Source organism: Pseudoliparis swirei, chromosome 5, assembly GCF_029220125.1.
Source record: "Pseudoliparis swirei isolate HS2019 ecotype Mariana Trench chromosome 5, NWPU_hadal_v1, whole genome shotgun sequence".
NCBI classification, from domain to species: Eukaryota; Metazoa; Chordata; class Actinopteri; order Perciformes; family Liparidae; genus Pseudoliparis; species Pseudoliparis swirei.
In genome coordinates this window covers 9,303,594-9,325,768 of record NC_079392.1, presented here as the reverse complement: position 1 = coordinate 9,325,768, position 22,175 = coordinate 9,303,594, and the positions used below count along the sequence as shown (strand labels likewise).

At 40.0% G+C, this 22,175-nt stretch overlaps 1 protein-coding gene across 2 annotated transcripts in view; it reads left to right on the top strand.

The window, feature by feature from the left end:
- The window catches only part of LOC130194323 (pituitary adenylate cyclase-activating polypeptide type I receptor-like), a 46,481-nt gene that overhangs the window by 827 nt on the left and 23,479 nt on the right, over positions 1-22,175 (top strand). For both annotated transcript variants that reach the window (XM_056415280.1, XM_056415281.1), the window contains exon 2: positions 14,585-14,693. In XM_056415280.1, coding sequence (XP_056271255.1) covers positions 14,585-14,693 — 109 coding nt within the window. The remainder of the gene's footprint in view (positions 1-14,584; positions 14,694-22,175) is intronic.

The window sequence follows — 22,175 nt, the reverse complement described above, 5'->3', positions numbered from 1 at the left end:
CTGCACGCTCACTTGACTTTGCAGCCCTTGGCTGCAGACAAACATCAGCAAAAAGAAAGCATATGCACACAATGCATACAATTCAGGGTAAAGAATTCCATTTCATCCTTATTTGAACTTGGAATTGAAGCCACCAACGAGGCTTTTTTTCCTCCATATACTGCGTGCTCACCTGAGGCTTCATCAGAGTGTATACGTCGTGATGAAGGATTTGGGTTCCTGGTCTTTAAGGCTGTCCATGACCCTCTAAAGCAGGGGTATCAAACTCATTTTCACAGTGGGTCACATCAGCATCTTGGCTGCCTTCAAAGGTTTGTAACTGAAACACATATAAACTACTTAAACATATTGTTAAATAACTGTCTTTGCATTTGATTATTGTGTAGAAATATTGTACATACTATTGTACTCTAATATCATAACATAAATCCATTTAATTTGAATACTTCAAAATAAAAGCACAGGATATTTTTGATTCAATTTCTTTAAGAAAAGGTGATCATATGTCTTTCAAGCCATCAAGGGCCACATAAAATGATGTGGCCCTTGTGTTTGACACCTGTGCTCTAAAGAGTGCTGCACGTTTGACATATTTTTGAAACGCCATTAGCGTCGCATTGGCTCCCTTGACAAAAAGCCAATGTGATTCGTCAAGACACGTATAGGTTTCCTGAAGCAATATAATCTTTACAAATGAGCAACGTGGAGTGAAAAGCCAACGTTAAATAAACAACACCAGAGTCACATGAGCACTGAGTATACATAAAAGGTCTGTGAAGGCGGAGTAGTTGGCAGGATGATGTTTACTGGTATGTTTAGACATTGTTTAGCAAATAACATTTAGAGACACTATTTACAATAGGTGTAGTTACTTATATCTTTTCGATCATATAACAAAAGGTTAACATCTCCTAAGCCTGTGTTAACCACAGACTATATTTCAAGCATCTAAACGATGACCCATTCAAACAAAAAAACATTGACTTTGAGACGTGTGGCAAAACCGTGACTCATTTCCGTGTTTTAGGACTCATTCCTGCAGCATTGTTGCTGCTCCGTCCTCCACAGACTGGGAAGATGCTCCATGATCCTCTCTGCCTTTTCATTATAGATAATTGTTCTAACTGGTGACGGCAGAATGGACGTCTAATGACACTTATTGAACTCTCTAATTGCATCTTTAGTCATCAATTCTCAAAAACTTGTTTGCCAATTGCAAATTCATTACCAGATATAAAATGTTTTTTTTTGTCTAATGCGGTCCACAACAGGTGATCATATTTAAAAAACAGATTGAGAAAAAAATATGAAGACAAACATGCATGAGATTATGTAGTATACAGGACTGTCTCAGAAAATTAGAATATTGTGATGAAGTTCTTTATTTTCTGTAATGCAATTAAAAAAACAAAAATGTCATGCATTCTGGATTCATTACAAATCAACTGAAATATTGCAAGCCTTTTATTCTTTTAATATTGCTGATTATGGCTTACAGCTTAAGAAAACTCAAATATCCTATCTCTAAATATTAGAATATCATGAAAAAGTATACTAGTAGGGTATTAAACAAATCACTTGAATTGTCTAATTAACTCGAAACACCTGCAAGGGTTTCCTGAGCCTTGACAAACACTCAGCTGTTATAAATCTTTATTTTACTTGGTCTGAGGAAATATTAAAATGTTATGAGATAGGATTTTAGAGTTTTCTTAAGCTGTAAGCCATAATCAGCAATATTAAATCGAATAAAAGGCTTGCAATATTTCAGTTGATTTGTAATGAATCCAGAATGCATGACATTTTTGTTTTTTAATTGCATTACAGAAAATAAAGAACTTTATCACAATATTCTAATTTTCTGAGACAGTCCTGTATATATTCAATTCAATTCAGTTTATTTTATGAAGTCCAATACCACACATTTTGCCTCAGAGGGCTTTACAATCTGTACACGTACGACATCTCTGCCCCAGGACCTCACATCGGATCAGGAAAAACTCCCAAGAAATAGAAAAAAAATTCACGGCGAAAAAAGGGAAGAAACCTTCAGGAGAACCACAGAGGAGGATTCCTCTCCAGGATGTACAGGTGCAATATATGTCATGTGTACAGAAGGAATCATTACAGAGTTACAACACAATCAATGAGTATGACAGAGTGTATGAATAGTTCGTAGTCGGCATGGACCACGATCCAGACCTCCACAATCCATCAGGTAGATGGAGGTAGATATAGTTATATACAGTATATACTGTACATTATATTCAGTATATACAGTATATATATATATATGATGTAAAATAGAGTGTGATGGATTTGAAGACAGCATATCACTGTTTGAGTTACCCGTAGGTAAGGGCTGTCTGATGAAAGGCAAGCCAGTGCAAATATTCTAAATTTAGTCGACATTTATAAACTGATATAGATTTTTTTTAAGTGGGCCAAAATGTGTTTTTTCCTCTTATAAAATCTGGGAAGCAGAAGACGTTTATGAGCGGTTTTTTTCCACAGCCGCATTCAAAACATTACTTAAAGCTGCAGTAACAGATTGTTTATTGCCCTTTATGGGCGGCCAAAGACGCTGCAAATACAACATTGACACAATATGACCTCACAAATGTGTTGCAACGAATGTCATAGCAAACAGTTTCCTATTTACACATCCAGAGATAGATTGATAATTGAAGCTGGATGAACGTAAGTCCAATAGTCACTCTGTTTTTAGCATTGTGGGTCGTAAGAAACCCAGACTATTAATGTAAAGAAACTAAAATGTTCAGAGAGTTGAGAGTCGGGTTCTAATGCTCAGCCGGTATGTTACTACGAGAAACACATTTCCCTTTACCCACCATTTAATTCATTGCTATATATAACTATTGAGTGGTACAGTCCTAAATATTTCCTGAGAAGGTCGAGACCTCTCTTAACCCAAAAGTGTTGTTTATTCATGAGTGGGCATGCATATTTCAATCTTTTTAGTACATTTTGGATTTGAAAATGTATCAGGAAGGAAATGGATTTGACATCTTAGAGCTAAAGCACCCCCCCCACACACACACACACAATACACTCTGGTTAGACAACACTGAATGTCTTTTTTACAAGTAAAAGTATGCGATTAACATTAGTAAAACAAACGTAATGAATCAAAAGTAAAAGTGCTCTTAAACAATTGCCTCATTGCGAGCATCAAACTATATAGTTGTGATATGTGTCCGCAGTCTTTTGTTGTTGTCGTTGGTGGAGCTAGCTTTTTAGATACTGTTGGGTAGTTTAATGCTAAACAATGTTCATCAGTCATAAACTCAGCATACGTTTTGTATGTTAAATCTCGATAAAGTACCATCAGCCTGAGGCAGGCCGAGCCCCTACCTTAAAAAACAAGACGTAAAACCTTTCAATAATTTCTAAAGGCCAGAGAGCTCATCGTGGAGGGAATGTGCTCCAGTTCGAGAATGTTATTTTATTTTTGTGGCGAATAACGAGTGACAGTAATCCAGCTGCTGGAATCAAAGGCAGGAAGAGTTTTCGTGTCCGGAAATTAAGTGATGCTATTTTAGAGATGCCTGTGAGCTGACTTTGTTTTGTTACACATCTATTTACAACTAACAGCTTTTTTTTTGTCGGAAGAATTTGTCTCCTTGGAACCATGAATGTTTGTGTATAGATGTTGTGCGTCAATCAGATGGATGTTAGTATTAAAACGTATAAAAAGAAACAGTATAAAGCAAACGAACAGGGCTTTTCCCCAAAGTGTCAAACTATTCCTTTAAAGTCTGTAAGACAGTATGTGAGTTAGACAAGAGGTCTGATGGGTTCAAGATAACGTTGTATCATCAGCATCGAAATGGAAATGAATATTGCGAATCACTTGACCTGGAGGTTAGATGAGAATGAAAACATTAAAGGGGCAATAATAGACACACACACACACATTACTGATATAAGAGACCTGGCGACTGCCTTTCCTTTGTATCACTGTGAAATTCTGAATGTAAATGATGGCACCTCGGTAAAGGTTGCCGGAGGCTATCGGCGCCCTGCAATCATGACCCGGTTAAGACAGTGATTCAATTAAAATGACATCGCAGCCACATAAACTGCTGCCATTCTGGATCGAAGGTTGCAATAATGAAAGTGCATGCTCAAATGACACTCCAGCTCTCTCTCACACACACACACACACACACACACACACACACACACACACACACACACACACACACACACACACACACACACACACACACACTTTCTTACAGATTTTATAATTCTGTGAAACTTGAAAACCGTGCAAGGATCTGCACCTCTTCATATGGCTTTCAGCAGATTCTCCACACGTCACTAAACTGTAATTTTTTTTTCAAAAGGCACATCATAAGAAAGCATAATCATGTTACTATCTTGCTTTTATAAAGGAGGTTTGTTCCATAAACCTCCAGGACAGATATGACTGCACTCGGCCAGATGTCAATGTTTATGGACCACCCAGTATGAATACATTGTTGAAATATATAAAACTTTTCTTTGTGAATTCTGTTCATGTACAGCTTTGTGTTTGGGGGACATTGTGTATTTATCAGATAACCCTTTGAGATAGAAAATAACATAACTTAATTTAGAGTTGATGGAAAATAAGGAGGATATTTATGCCATCATTCATGTCGCTCTTACGGTTTTATCTGTGTTATGTAAAGACAGACAGGGTTCGTTGTCAAACAGCCTGGATTTACTGTACAAGGAAGTACATCCCAACCTGGGAGTCAAAAGGGATTCCAAGATAAGACACACAAAAATGATCCTCCACAAAATGATGACGCATCCTATAACAAATGATATTACTTATAGTAGTTATGGTATGACTTATAGTAGTAGCCAGGCACGTGCACAGATAGAGCCCTAGTGGTGCTCAAGCACCAGCCCTTTTGCCCTGGATGAAAAAAGTGCCCTTTTTGGTCGAGACACATTTTTTGTATTCATCCGTATTTAAGAATAAAAGTTACTCTCTCTGTCATAAACTCCCCCCAAATGTGATTTGATATCCGACGGGGCATTTATTTGAGTTCTTGTCAGAATTTCACCCCGACATGCTCCGCGGCGCTCACGAGACCCCCCCCCCCCCCGCCGCGCCCCTCCCTCCTCCTCCTCCACTTAGTGCTCGCGCAGTGCTCCTCGCGCCACCAAACGGCTGCACCTCCTTCTCCTCTGACCAGCAGCATCAGACACACAGGTCATGACGGTGTTTGTCCCCTGACGTTGTTTTGTGATAAATCAACCACAACATTAGCGCTGCTGAAAACATGACGTCACAACTGGTCCGACGTTTCCTAAAAAAAATTAAAAACAAAAACTCAGAAATCCATGATTTCAAAGCTTTGTCCAGCTGTTTACTGATATCATGTTTGAGTGAGAGAGATAGAGAATCTTTTTTGTGTTGTATAAATGCTGTTTAGACAATTTTGAAAGTATGTTTATAAATGTCACGAGAATTCACAGCCAGAAAATAGGAGCTAAACTATTCTAACAATGCTAGCTCTCGGTGTCATGCGATCCTTGTGCCTCATTGTTTTATGTGTTATGTATCTCTTTGTTTTGTCTGTTCCTGTCTTACAACGATCAATCTTGTAGAAAACGGACAACACGGTTCAGCTAAAATAGTTTTAATTTACAGTAAAGTAACAACACAAGTGATCCAAACTATAGTTTCTCCTCTTCATCACTTTCAAGAACACATTTTCGCTGCTTCTGAATTTCCTCTTGGCTGTTGATGTCTATCAATATCGCTCATTTTGAAAATGAGGTCAGAGGGCAATACGGATCTGTATCAGACCAGCGAGGAGGGCGATAGTGGCTGGCATGACGGACCATTATCCAATCAGAACACTTGTACTGTTGTTGCCATATAATAATTCATCTTTATTCATAAAGAAAATGTAAGATAGCTGTCTAATCCTGCCCAGAGGAAATGAAGGTCGAGGACAGCATCATCAGTGTATTGCTGCTTATGCTTCAACTCTGTCAGAATTTTTTTTTTGGCAATGGGTGCCCTTTTTTTTTAGGTTTGAGCACCTGCCCCCCAAAGTGTCTGTGCACGTGCCTGGTAGTAGCTATGGTATTACTTATAGGATGACTTTTGGTGTTACTTATAATACTTATGGTATAAGTAATCAAATCTAACCTATTCTATTTTCTATTTTCTATTCTAATCTAACCTATTCTATTTTCTATTTTCTATTCTAATCTAACCTATTCTATTTTCTATTCTAATCTAACCTATTCTATTTTCTATTCTAATCTAACCTATTCTATTTTCTATTTTCTATTCTAATCTAACCTATTCTATTTTCTATTTTCTATTCTAATCTAACCTATTCTATTTTCTATTTTCTATTCTAATCTAACCTATTCTATTTTCTATTTTCTATTCTATTCTATTCTAATCTAATCTAACCTATTCTATTTTCTATTCTAATCTAACCTATTCTATTTTCTATTCTAATCTAACCTATTCTATTTTCTATTTTTTATTCTAATCTATTCTAATCTATTCTAATCTATTCTATTCTAATCGAAACACTATTCGAGCCGCCCATGAAGAGCTTCAAGGTTCTGGGGCCGTGAAGGTTTTGCTAACCAGCAAACAAATGCTATAACCTCAACTCCTCCCAAACCTGCACTCAACGCTCTGGTCTGCGAGCAGGCGACCCAAACCCCTCCCGCCCCTTAGAGGGGGAGGAGGAGCATATAAGACACCTGCTTTTGAGTTCGCCATCCACCTCTATATACAAACTCTGGTTCTGCGCTCCGTGACGTCACATCAAAGACATTCGAGTAACCGTTACCATGGAAACGTTGACGCGTGTGAGTTGTGTGGGGGAGGAGCTACTGCTCAAGAAATCAAAGAATCGTGCACCAAAAAACAACACGGTGTTGCTGTTTCAGGAGAATCAAGCGCATTTATGTTTTTGAATTTTCATATTTCATGTATTGTTTTCTTTTTATTATTATTTGTACTTATGGACAGTGCACATTCAGAAAAAAACATTTCTGTAAATGTGTCAGAGTTAGCCAAGAGGCTGTTGTTCCTCTGTAGTCCCGATTAATGAAATGCATTAATGGGAAAACCAAGCCAGATTTTTTTTTAAAAACCACTTTGGAAGAGTAATGAATATTATTATATGATATATTATATGATATTTGATATCAGTTCCCTGTCGCTCTCCAAGATAAAATGAAAATAAATTCAGAAACACATTGTTCCTCATTCTCGACCATTTTCTGAAGTGTCTCCTGAAATGTTTTCTTCCTGACTGGAAGATCGACGTCAGAAAAGATCTCCGCCTGATTCACGAAGGCCTGAAAACGGGTTCTCTTACACAGCCGTGTTGTCAGATGTGCGCCCCGAAAGAGAGGAACGTAGTCAACAATGGTCCTACAGGTGGGGCGTGCCCCTCTAGTGGGGGGGAAGTGGTACTACAGGTGGGGCGCAAGAGGAAATGGAGAAATGCCTTTATTGATAACTTCACATATTACACAAGTTAAAAGTACACCAACATAAAACTAAGTCATCAATAAATAAATGTTGACATGCTTGCAGCTTCGTATACATGTTTACGTTACGGCATTACAAGTAACTCCTGCGCATGCGCCATGGCCGAGATTCAGAGCTGAACTTACATGAGTTGCACTGACTGATCATGTTGTCAGTGTTGTGTTGTGACGTCAGTTGACAAACAACATTTATATTGGTAGTTCATCCAGCTGCTCATTGTAAATGTGTTTTTTCTTGTTCATATTGTGTGCGGTTAAAAAATAATTTACTTTTTATATTGCACTTAAATTCTGTGTTCCTTGTCTCATCAAGCTGGACCAAAGTGTTTTGATTTCATTCAATTACAATCAGGACAAATAAAAAGCCCCAAGTTGTAAGTCCAGTCTGGACAGTCGTTTTCTCTCAACGCCTGCTTATGCTTCAACTCTGTCAGAATTTTTTTTTTGGCAATGGGTGCCCTTTTTTTTTAGGTTTGAGCACCTGCCCCCCAAAGTGTCTGTGCACGTGCCTGGTAGTAGCTATGGTATTACTTATAGGATGACTTTTGGTGTTACTTATAATACTTATGGTATAAGTAATCAAATCTAACCTATTCTATTTTCTATTTTCTATTCTAATCTAACCTATTCTATTTTCTATTCTAATCTAACCTATTCTATTTTCTATTCTAATCTAACCTATTCTATTTTCTATTCTAATCTAACCTATTCTATTTTCTATTTTCTATTCTAATCTAACCTATTCTATTTTCTATTTTCTATTCTAATCTAACCTATTCTATTTTCTATTCTAATCTAACCTATTCTATTTTCTATTTTCTATTCTAATCTAACCTATTCTATTTTCTATTTTCTATTCTATTCTATTCTAATCTAATCTAACCTATTCTATTTTCTATTCTAATCTAACCTTTTCTATTCTAATCTAACCTATTCTATTTTCTATTCTAATCTAACCTATTCTATTTTCTATTTTTTATTCTAATCTATTCTAATCTATTCTAATCTATTCTATTCTAATCGAAACACTATTCGAGCCGCCCATGAAGAGCTTCAAGGTTCTGGGGCCGTGAAGGTTTTGCTAACCAGCAAACAAATGCTATAACCTCAACTCCTCCCAAACCTGCACTCAACGCTCTGGTCTGCGAGCAGGCGACCCAAACCTCCCGCCCCTTAGAGGGGGAGGAGGAGCATATAAGACACCTGCTTTTGAGTTCGCCATCCACCTCTATATACAAACTCTGGTTCTGCGCTCCGTGACGTCACATCAAAGACATTCGAGTAACCGTTACCATGGAAACGTTGACGCGTGTGAGTTGTGTGGGGGAGGAGCTACTGCTCAAGAAATCAAAGAATCGTGCAAAAACAACACGGTGTTGCTGTTTCAGGAGAATCAAGCGCATTTATGTTTTTGAATTTTCATATTTCATGTATTGTTTTCTTTTTATTATTATTTGTACTTATGGACAGTGCACATTCAGAAAAAAACATTTCTGTAAATGTGTCAGAGTTAGCCAAGAGGCTGTTGTTCCTCTGTAGTCCCGATTAATGAAATGCATTAATGGGAAAACCAAGCCAGATTTTTTTTTAAAAACCACTTTGGAAGAGTAATGAATATTATTATATGATATATTATATGATATTTGATATCAGTTCCCTGTCGCTCTCCAAGATAAAATGAAAATAAATTCAGAAACATTGTTCCTCATTCTCGACCATTTTCTGAAGTGTCTCCTGAAATGTTTTCTTCCTGACTGGAAGATCGACGTCAGAAAAGATCTCCGCCTGATTCACGAAGGCCTGAAAACGGGTTCTCTTACACAGCCGTGTTGTCAGATGTGCGCCCCGAAAGAGAGGAACGTAGTCAACAATGGTCCTACAGGTGGGGCGTGCCCTCTAGTGGGGGAAGTGGTACTACAGGTGGGGCGCAAGGAAATGGAGAAATGCCTTTATTGATAACTTCACATATTACACAAGTTAAAAGTACACCAACATAAAACTAAGTCATCAATAAATAAATGTTGACATGCTTGCAGCTTATATACATGTTTACGTTACGGCATTACAAGTAACTCCTGCGCATGCGCCATGGCGAGATTCAGAGCTGAACTTACATGAGTTGCACTGACTGATCATGTTGTCAGTGTTGTGTTGTGACGTCAGTTGACAAACAACATTTATATTGTAGTTCATCCAGCTGCTCATTGTAAATGTGTTTTCTTGTTCATATTGTGTGCGGTTAAAAAATAATTTACTTTTTATATTGCACTTAAATTCTGTGTTCCTTGTCTCATCAAGCTGGACCAAAGTGTTTTGATTTCATTCAATTACAATCAGGACAAATAAAAAGCCCCAAGTTGTAAGTCCAGTCTGGACAGTCGTTTTCTCTCAACGCCTGCTTATGCTTCAACTCTGTCAGAATTTTTTTTTTGGCAATGGGTGCCCTTTTTTTTTAGGTTTGAGCACCTGCCCCCCAAAGTGTCTGTGCACGTGCCTGGTAGTAGCTATGGTATTACTTATAGGATGACTTTTGGTGTTACTTATAATACTTATGGTATAAGTAATCAAATCTAACCTATTCTATTTTCTATTTTCTATTCTAATCTAACCTATTCTATTTTCTATTTTCTATTCTAATCTAACCTATTCTATTTTCTATTCTAATCTAACCTATTCTATTTTCTATTTTCTATTCTAATCTAACCTATTCTATTTTCTATTTTCTATTCTAATCTAACCTATTCTATTTTCTATTTTCTATTTTCTATTCTAATCTAACCTATTCTATTTTCTATTCTATTCTATTCTAATCTAATCTAACCTATTCTATTTTCTATTCTAATCTAACCTATTCTATTTTCTATTCTAATCTAACCTATTCTATTTTCTATTTTTTATTCTAATCTATTCTAATCTATTCTAATCTATTCTATTCTAATCGAAACACTATTCGAGCCGCCCATGAAGAGCTTCAAGGTTCTGGGGCCGTGAAGGTTTTGCTAACCAGCAAACAAATGCTATAACCTCAACTCCTCCCAAACCTGCACTCAACGCTCTGGTCTGCGAGCAGGCGACCCAAACCCCTCCGCCCCTTAGAGGGGGAGGAGGAGCATATAAGACACCTGCTTTTGAGTTCGCCATCCACCTCTATATACAAACTCTGGTTCTGCGCTCCGTGACGTCACATCAAAGACATTCGAGTAACCGTTACCATGGAAACGCTGACGCGTGTGAGTTGTGTGGGGGAGGAGCTACTGCTCAAGAAATCAAAGAATCGTGCACCAAAAAACAACACGGTGTTGCTGTTTCAGGAGAATCAAGCGCATTTATGTTTTTGAATTTTCATATTTCATGTATTGTTTTCTTTTTATTATTATTTGTACTTATGGACAGTGCACATTCAGAAAAAACATTTCTGTAAATGTGTCAGAGTTAGCCAAGAGGCTGTTGTTCCTCTGTAGTCCCGATTAATGAAATGCATTAATGGGAAAACCAAGCCAGATTTTTTTTTTTAAACCACTTTGGAAGAGTAATGAATATTATTATATGATATATTATATGATATTTGATATCAGTTCCCTGTCGCTCTCCAAGATAAAATGAAAATAAATTCAGAAACACATTGTTCCTCATTCTCGACCATTTTCTGAAGTGTCTCCTGAAATGTTTTCTTCCTGACTGGAAGATCGACGTCAGAAAAGATCTCCGCCTGATTCACGAAGGCCTGAAAACGGGTTCTCTTACACAGCCGTGTTGTCAGATGTGCGCCCGAAAGAGGGGAACGTCAACAATGGTCCTACAGGTGAGTCGTGCCCCTCTAGTGGGGGGGAAGTGGTACTACAGGTGGGGCGCAAGAGGAAATGGAGAAATGCCTTTATTGATAACTTCACATATTACACAAGTTAAAAGTACACCAACATAAAACTAAGTCATCAATAAATAAATGTTGACATGCTTGCAGCTTCGTATACATGTTTACGTTACGGCATTACAAGTAACTCCTGCGCATGCGCCATGGCGAGATTCAGAGCTGAACTTACATGAGTTGCACTGACTGATCATGTTGTCAGTGTTGTGTTGTGACGTCAGTTGACAAACAACATTTATATTGGTAGTTCATCCAGCTGCTCATTGTAAATGTGTTTTTTCTTGTTCATATTGTGTGCGGTTAAAAAATAATTTACTTTTTATATTGCACTTAAATTCTGTGTTCCTTGTCTCATCAAGCTGGACCAAAGTGTTTTGATTTCATTCAATTACAATCAGGACAAATAAAAAGCCCCAAGTTGTAAGTCCAGTCTGGACAGTCGTTTTCTCTCAACGCCTCAATAGATAGATCTTGCCTGTCACGAAGGCGGAGGTCAGGGATCTTAGGCTCAAAAAGGTTGATGACCACTGCTCCAGAGCATAAGACCAAGAGGAGAGCACATATTATATCAATAACATCTTTACACTGGGAACCTGTATTGATTTTCAAGTTATTTTATTACACAAGGTGTTACATGGCTTTGCACGAGACTTCATCCCAGAAAGGATTTTAGTTCATGGACCAGCAAAGACCCTCAGAGATCCTCTGACTCTTATCTTTTTCAAAGAAGAACAACAAGATTTGTTGACGCTGCTTTTAGCCGAAACTAGAAACCCATCTATTCACTCTGGCTTTCATGTAGCGTTTTATAATTGTATTTTTATTATTATTGCCTATCATCAAGATTTTTATACTTTAGGTTTAATATGTATGTTATTTATATTGGCTCTAATTTGGCTTGAAAAATTTATTGATTTACCATAATCAATTAATTCAGTGTTTAAAAAAAATCACAACTTCATTTGGAGTATAGTAGACTACTTCTCTCCATTACCATTATTTAATAATTGTAATAATTGTACACTTTAATCTGATGGATTGATTGATATAAAACAGAGTTTAATTTGATCAAATCATTATTTATTTTTGCCTAGTTTGAACTCAGAGTAGAGACTGCCAACAAAAACACAGTGGACACACACACACACACACACACACACACACACAGATTGAACAACAACTTGACAGCTGTAGGGTAAGACGTCCTGCATCGGCCGAGCAGCTGTTGTTCCGCTCGATAGCAATGAGCGTCTCCTCTCGTGTTAATCCTGGGCACTGAGTTGTCAGAGGTCAACGGTCACCGTCACCTGTGAAGTCTCCATCTGTCCAGCTGGCAGGTGGTCTCTACCAGCGATCGTCCCACATCTCATACAAACAACATGAATCAGAGAAATCAACGAGACAAATTCAAAGCAATTATTTCATTTAATTATCTCTTATTTGGGGCTGCACGGTGGTGTAGAGGCTAGCGCTGTCGCTTCACAGCACGGCTTCCTCCCACAGTCCAAAGACATGCAACTTGTGTTATTTAGACTCTAAAGTGCCCGTGTGAATGTGAGTGTGAATGGTTCTCTGTCTCTATGTGTGCCCTGAGATAAACTGGCGACCTGTCCAGGGTGAACCCTGCCTTCACCCAATGTAAACTGGGATTGGCTACAGCTCCCCGCGACCCTAAATAGGATAAGTGGTTCAGATTATGGAATGGAATTTCTTATTTGGCAGCGTTACAGATCAATTTCGTGCCATAATAGCGTATCATTGATTTGACCGCAGGGGGATCGGCACTGAGGGAATCTTTATTTTCTCGGCATATTAATCACACGTGTAATTTCCAAAAATTATTATCGACCAACATGTGTCTGCAGGTTTCTGTCCTTCTGCCTCTTCTTGCTCAGAAGGCGTGAGAGGAAATGCGAAAAAAAGACGGAGGAGCCTTGACAGTAGATGTCAAGGCTTTAAGAGTTAGTTGTTGAGGTTCATCGCCGCAAGAGAACCACCAGCTATAAAGTAGAGAGAGATGTTCAGCAACAATATGTATTCAACAAGGATTAGATTATACTCATATAAGCTTAAAGCGCAAACATTTATAGATTGATAGCCTCATAATCGACTTTCAAACACTGCTTAATATTATATATTGATTCAAAGGGTATTCTGTTTCTTTAAATACAGTCACAATTTCACTGCAGACATGTTTGTGGCAGTGAACCATCCTCAATCTGTTTTTGCTCACAATCAGTGTTCACAGGATCCATATAACTCTGATATAATGATGCATCTTACGGTAAGATGCATAATTATATCAGAGTAATATGGTTAAGATTCATACCCATAACCCTTACCGAATCCCTTTTCTCTGCTTGGTTGTTCCCAGTGTGAAGGTTTTATAAACCCATATTATGTTGAATCAGACAGATCCTTATTCAGTAGTTGAATGTGTGTACCAGCTACATTATCAGTGTACACTGTTTTATTAGATTTTCTCTACATTAGTGTGTTGTTTTTAATGTGTGAATAAAGTGAAATTACAAATTATTCTGGGGGAAAAACTAAAACACAGAGGTCAAAGAGGGTCAGTGTATTGAAGAGTTTACACTTGACCTCAAAGATGACAACAAATAAAATAATGTTTTCATGAATTTTAGCTAAACACTGTATAGATATTGCCTGTTTTACACCTGAGTTATATATATTTAAAAGTATTTATAGTTTGTTTTTGCTCTATAAGTATACATAGTTACTGTTCCATATCCAGTACTTTATTTTCCTGGACACTTTAACCTGCTGAAATTCACTTTGGTCACTGCCTTGTGTAAATATTTTATTTCCTCTGTATATTTATTATTTTTTAGCAGTGTTTTGTGTTTTATTTTTATCTTTTATTAATGCTCTCATATGCAACCGCTGCTGTGATCCTGAAATATCCCCACTGTGGGACTAAAAAAGGAACATCTAATCCAATCTAATATAATCTAATATTGACTTTATGTTGGTTTAATAATTGTAACAATGTTGTCTAACTTTTGGCACAATACTTCTGTTCAAAGACTTAAAAGACTAACCTTTTCCAAAATAATTACTGTCATTGCTATATGAAAACATTCACGTGACTGACGACTGACGAGTGTTGCACTGTGTAACTCTGGCGCTCTCTCTTCTTAGACCGAGGCCATCCACCCAGACTGCGCCCTGGTGGTTCAGCACATGCAGGCTCAGGAGGATTGTTACCAGATCCTAAAACAGGAGGAGAGCAACCGCTCCACCAGCACAGGTCTGTGTGTCTTCATCACGTTGCTCTACGCACACACACACCTAAAGGGACTCGTAGCATCAGGTCCCCACACAGATATATATATATATATATATATATAGAGAGAAATAGTATACCTATATATAAGTATCCTATTTCAGTATCCCATGTATGTATATATATATATATATATATATACATATATATATACATACATGTTCAAGAAATGTCAACATTTCTTGAACATAAAATATATATATATATGTGTGTATATATATATACATTTATATATATGTATATATATATACATATTTTATGTTCAAGAAATGTTGACCTTCAACGTTTCCTATTTCTTCTATATCCTATATATATATATATAACCATCTCTATTCCTAAGGCCTGGTTTTAGAGCTACGATTAGAATGAAGCTGCTTTGGCGAAGGTGAGGGTATGGGCTGTGTGTGGATATGAAGTGATTATGGTGAAGGTCACCCGAGAACTATAGTAAGTCAGTAGTGTCCTCACAAAACTAAGAAACCAAGAATGTGTGTATAAAGGAGAATCCGTATTCATTAGGGTGTCTTAATTTGATATATTTAGATGTGCTTTGAATCGACTGATTAAAATGTATATAAAGTGGTTATCTCTGGTGAAATAAACGTCCTCAGAGTTGCCTCGCTGAGAGTCTCACATATCTTACTAAGAGCCTAAAACCGACAGTGAGTTGATTCTTGTGTGTGTGTGAATACAAAATCTGATCTGTCTTCTTCCTCCGTGCCATGAAGCTCCATTGTTGTCCAGGAACTACTCAAAACAAATCAATGGGAACATGCTCCACCATGAATCTGTTGCTGCAACTCCTTCTCAACCAGTGGATGTTTGTCTCTTGTTTCAGTTACATTTGATTAAATGTGTACAACTCATCGCCACACAAATATTATCCACACCAAGATCAATTTCATTTCTCACCGTTCTTTTTTTCTCATTTGCTTGACTTTACCGTGATCAGGTGTCTCTGAACCTTGAAACTACAAGAGCCATGAAAAAATTATAATTTTTTTTGTGATCCTCTATTATCCAACTTAATTTGACTAAGGACTTCATGAAACACATTCTTCTCCTCTCAAAGACAAATGCAGAACAATAATGTGATTCTGATTTCAATATAAATGACTCTGATCTCTTTCCCCGGGCTCTTTTTGGATGATGATGTTTTCAGACCAAAACTATTTCCTCATATTTTTGCAATCTTAGCCGGTCCATAGCTCCATCCAGACTGTTACTCTTGGAAAACCGCCCTCTGTGTGGAGGCAGTTTTCATCTGAGAGCCGTCAGACGCATTCCAGAGTGGGCTTGACTCATGTCATGTTGTAAAATTACACACATCCAGGACTCAATTTGACATATTCTGAGGTTTAAGTTTGAACGGAGAGTAGGCTTATTAAGGCTTTTACAGTGCTACACAAATTAAAATGTATCATGTATCAAATGTAGTTTAGTTGGAGCCAGGATGTTGTTAAAATCTGATTACGTGAGCAACTTGATATGTTTCACATAAATGTGTAAAAGATCTTTGGAGGGTGAAGTGAAACTATTCCCATCCCCCTCCTCTTCCTCTCTAGAGCAGTGGAGTGAGGCAGAGCTGTAGTACTCAGGATCAGTCCTCCTCTCAAGGAGAGTCTGAAGGTCACAGTCTGAAGGTCGTAGTCTGGTCACACATTGATTGGACTGCTTTTTTTTGCTCGTTCTCAGACAAGGAGGACTCTGGATTTATGACTGGATTGTCTGATTTGTTTTTTTGTTCGTTCTCAGACAAGGAGGACTGGATTTATGACTGGATTGTCTGATTTGTTTTTTCTAACACCAATATTGTGATTTCCCAGAGAAAGTGTGTCATGCAGCACGGGCCACTCTTGGTCTGGATTCGGTCTCGCTCGGCCTTGATCTTTGTCTTGACTTGGTCTCAGTTAAGTGGGTTTTAACTACAATACAGGTGTAAGGTAGTTAAGACTGTCCCCAGTGCACAAACTCATTGCAGGCCTAAGTGCACGCTAGTTACTTGTTATGAACGTATTGTTCACACACACACACACACACACACACATACAGCCTTACATTTTTACAATCTTTTTATGGAGTAGATAATAAATGGAGGAGATACCGAAGGAGAGAGGAGGCTAGCTGCAGTCTGCGTCCTGAACTGTGCGTCATGTAAAGCTCTCTGGAGCAAACACAGCGGGCTGCTCGACGCCTTTCTTTTGGCTGATGATTGCGTCTCTCTAATCAAAAGCGTAGTGAGGACATTCACTTCCTGTTCAATCGAGCTTCGCTTGGCTGAGCAGCCAAAACAATCAGGGGAACTAATCAGGTGTGGAGATGCCTGGATTAAAGCCTCTGATTGGTCAACCCGGCCCGTCCCTCTCTCGTCTGTGCAGCTCGGGTCGGAGGTGAGTCGGCGCTGCCACATGAACGGCTCGCTCGTCCCTCAGGAGGGACCATGGTTCATTTTCTATAGGAGCTTCCGGATGAAAGCATGTCGATGACACCCGTAATATGAATTACCTTTGTTATCAAGTGTTTTTCGAGTTGCGAGACAGACATTCCAGGCCGGCAGGCTTTGCTCTCGCTTGGTTCCGTTTTCCCCACTTTGGAAAGGTTGCTGCACGCTCGGCGAGACCGTCGTCTGGGACTTCCTGTGCATGACACAGCTGTTGTCGCTTAGAATTAATTGCACCGTTTGTCAACCTTTCCTGGGATCACTCATAGCAAAGATGTGACAATTAGTCTTTTGAAGCGGCGGCTATGAAGCCCTTCAACCCCGGAGTGAACGCTGAGTTCAGTCGACTGCGTGGCTCTTTGAGTGGAGCTCTGACCAATCTGACCAGTCGAAAAGTTCTGCTGGGAGAATTAATGAGCATTATTAAACATAGGCTATACATGAACATTGCAGCTTTATTAAATCATCAGTGAGCACCAACGTTGCTCATCTTAACGAGGATGTGGTGATGGACGGAGCTGCAGCAACTGATGGCATTGCGGCCTTTGATTTAGTAAATGGTCTTACTGTCATTCTATTTCTGTGGTTGCAGCGCTGAACACCTGCATGGAAAGGATAGGATAAGATATTATAAGATAATCCTTTTTTTTGTGATCAAATCTTTTATTGGTTTTCAAGATATGCACATGCAAAAGAAAAGATGTACACACTGTACGTATACAAAGGTACAATACAACAAATAAAATAAAGAATACATAAAGAATATATATATATAATTACGGGTAGACATGAAAAAACCCAGATAACCCTTTGAGATAGAAAATAACATAACTTAATTTAGAGTTGATGGAAAATAAGGAGGATATTTATGTCATCATTCATGCCCACCGTCCACCTCTGCCCAGCATCCTTCTTGCTAACGTCCAGTCTCTGGAAAATAAGATGGATGATTTTAGGGCAAGGATCAGATTCCAACGGGACATGCGGGATTGTAATATCTTTTGTCTGACGGAAACTTGGCTGACCCCGCTGGTGCCGGATCGAGTCATATGTCCAACCGAGTCCTTCTCTGTTTTCCGTGCAGACAGAACGGAAGAGTCTGGTAAATCTAAGGGTGGAGGGGTTTGCTTCATGACGAACAACATGTGGTGCGACCCCAAGAACATTAAGACTCTTTCTCGTTCCTGCTCGCGAACCTGGAACATCTGGCGATCTCATGCCGTCCATTCTACCTTCCCGGGAGTTCAGCTCGGTCATCACCACAGCCGTCTACATTCCACCTGGCGGACACCGGCGTAGCACTATCGGACCTACGATGTGTTATGTCGGCATCAGAACTAAGTATCCCGCGGCTGTGGTGGTGGCTGGGGACTTTAACAAGGCAAACCTAAAAAGTCATGCCGAACTTTCACCAGCACATTCGTGTGCTACCAGAGGAAAGAACGTTGGACCACTGCTATCGCCATTCAAGAGAGGCTATAAGGCTGTCTCTCTCCCTCCGTTAGGAAATCAGACCATGCCGCCATTTTCTGCTTCGGAGTATAAACAAAGGATCGCGGAAGCGGTAGTGACGAGCGTAAGCGGTGGTCTGACCAATCAGAGGCTGAGCTACAGGACGCTCTGAGTATTGTCGACTGGGACATGATCCAATCCAGTTCCAGTGACGTCAGCGAGTTCGGAGTAGCAATGAGCCTCATAGCAACATGCGGACACCATCGTCCCCACGGTAAAAGTTAGGGTCTTTCCTAATCAAAAGCCGTGGGTTGATAGATCCATCCGTGAAGCTGTGAGCGCCCGTACTGCTGCCTATAACTCCGGTCTTGTATCCGGCAACATGGACGAGTACAAGGCAGCGGTCTATGGACTGAGGAGGCGGTGAAGGAGGCCAAGAGGAGGTACCGAGACAGAGTGGAATCACAGATGGAGCAGCGCGACACCAGGCGCCTATGGCAGGGGCTACGGACTATTACAAACTACCAGAGCAGACCCGCGCAATGGTGAGTGCCGGCGCATCCCTAGCGGACGACCTGAACTCATTTTATGCACGGTTTGAGGCTAGCAACAACAGCGCTAGCTCGCCGCTAACAACAACACCGTTAAGCGTAGCCGAGGTGAGTTCTACCGCTGGGGATGAACACACACTCTCTGTGACCGAGCACAGTGTGAGGAGGGCTCTGTTGAGGTGAACACCAGGAAAGCTGCAGGTCCAGATGGCATATCTGGGCGAGTACTGAAGACCTGTGCTAACCAGCTAGCTCCAGTGTTCACCACAATATTCAACCTCTCCTGGCTGAGTCCGTGGTCCCGCCTGCTTCAAGAGATCCACTATTGTCCCTGTGCCCAAGAATGCTTCTCCAGCATGTATGAATGACTACCGACCGGTGGCCCTCACCTCGGTGGTCATGAAATGCTGAGAGGCTGATAAAGGACTACATCTGCGCCTTCCTCCCTTCCTCCATGGACCCGCTGCAGTTTGCTTATCGCCCAAACAGATCCACGGATGATGCTGTCTCCCAGGTACTGCACACCACACTCTCTCATCTGGACAGCCAGAGGGGGCTATGTGAGACTACTGTTCATTGATTATAGTTCAGCTTTCAACACCATAGTCCCTCCAGACTGGCGGCAAGCTGATTGAGCTGGGACTGAACACCCCCTGTGTGCTTGGATCCTGGACTTCCTGACCGCCAGGCCACAGGTGGTCAGGGTGGGCAGACACCTCCAAACCCCTCACCCTGAACACAGGATCCCCCCAGGGTTGCGTCCTCAGCCCCCTACTGTACTCCCTGTACACACATGACTGTGTGGCCAGGTTCAGCTCAACACCATCATCAAGTTTGCGGATGACACAGTGGTGGTGGGCCTGATCTCCGACAACGACGAGAAGGCCTACCTGGAGGAAGTTGCTGATCTGTCACTCTGGTGCCAGGACAACAGCCTCATCATGAATGTCACCAAAACTAAGGAGCTGATTGTGGACTTTAGGAAGGTACAACAACAGAGGACGTACTCACCACTGGGGATTAACGGGACTACTGTGGAGAGGGTGAACGGGTATAAATACCTGGGAGTCCACATCACCGAGGATCTGACATGGTCAACAAACACAGACACTCTGGTGAGAAAGGCAAGGCAGCGCCTCTACCACCTCAGGCAGCTGAGGAAATTTAAAGTTTCCCAGAGGATCCTTCAGTCCTTCTACTCTGGAGCTGTAGAGAGCGTCCTGACAGGAAGCATCACAGCCTGGTTTGGCAACTGCTCCGCTCAGGACAGGAAGGCTCTGCAGAGAGTAGTGCGTTCGGCTGAGCGCACTATTGGAACTACACTCCCACCCTGCAGGACTTGTACACCAGGAGGTGCAGAACCAGAGCCGGCAGGATCATGAAGGATCCTCACCACCCCAACAACAGACTGTTTCAGCTGCTGCGGTCAGGCAGGCGCCTCCGTAGTCACGCTGCAAGAACAGAGAGACTGAGACGGAGTTTCTTTCCTCAGGCCATCAGGATTGTGAACTCCGACCTCACCAGGACCCCCACATAGACCCACACAACTGCCCCTCTTAGGCACACACACACACACACACACACACACACTTACTGTAAATATTGTGTTGTTTTTTATTTGTAAATAGTGTGTACTTGTTGCCCTTGCACATTCCTGCTGAGCATTGCCACTTTCATTTCACTGCACACCCTGTGTGTGTATGTGACAAATAAAACATCTTGAATCTTGAATCTTGAATCTTGAATGTCGCTCTTACGGTTTTATCTGTCAAACAGCCTGGATTTACTGTACAAGGAAGTACATCCCAACCTGGGAGTCAAAAGGGATTCCAAGATAAGACACACAAAAATGATCCTCCACAAAATGATGAAGCATCCTTTATGGTATAACTAATGGTATTACTTTTAGTAGTTATGGTATGACTTATAGTAGTAGCTATGGTATTACTTATAGGATGACTTTTGGTGTTACTTATAATACTTATGGTATAAGTAATCTAATCTAACCTATTCTATTTTCTATTTTCTATTCTAATCTAACCTATTCTATTTTCTATATTCTATTCTAATCTAACCTAACCTATTCTATTTTCTATTTTCTATTCTAATCTAACCTATTCTATTTTCTATTTTCTATTCTAATCTAACCTATTCTATTTTCTATTCTAATCTAACCTATTCTATTTTCTATTTTCTATTCTAATCTATTCTATTCTAATCGAAACACTATTCGAGCCGCCCATGAAGAGCTTCAAGGTTCTGGGGCCGTGAAGGTTTTGCTAACCAGCAAACAAATGCTATAACCTCAACTCCTCCTGAACCTGCACTCAACGCTCTGGTGTGGGAGCAGGCGACCCAAACCCCTCCCGCCCCTTAGAGGGGGAGGAGGAGCATATAAGACCCCTGCTTTTGAGTTCACCACCTCTATATACAAACTCTGGTTCTGCGCTCCGTGACGTAACATCAAAGAGGATTCGAGTAACCGTTACCATGGAAACGCTGACGCGTGTGAGTTGTGTGGGGGAGGAGCTACTGCTCAAGAAATCAAAGAATCGTGCACCAAAAAACAACACGGTGTTGCTGTTTCAGGAGAATCAAGCGCATTTATGTTTTTGCATTTTCATATTTCATGTATTGTTTTCTTTTTTTATTATTTGTACTTATGGACAGTGCATATTCAGAAAAAACATTTCTGTAAATGTGTCAGAGTTAGCCAAGAGGCTATTGTTCCTCTGTAGTCCCGATTAATGAAATGCATTAATGGGAAAACCAAGCCAGAATTTTTTTTTAAACCACTTTGGAAGAGTAATGAATATTATTATATGATATATTATATGATATGTGATATCAGTTCCCTGTCGCTCTCCAAGATAAAATGAAAATAAATTCAGAAACACATTGTTCCTCATTCTCGACCATTTTCTGAAGTGTCTCCTGAAATGTTTTCTTCCTGACTGGAAGATCGACGTCAGAAAAGATCTCCGCCTGATTCATGAACGCCTG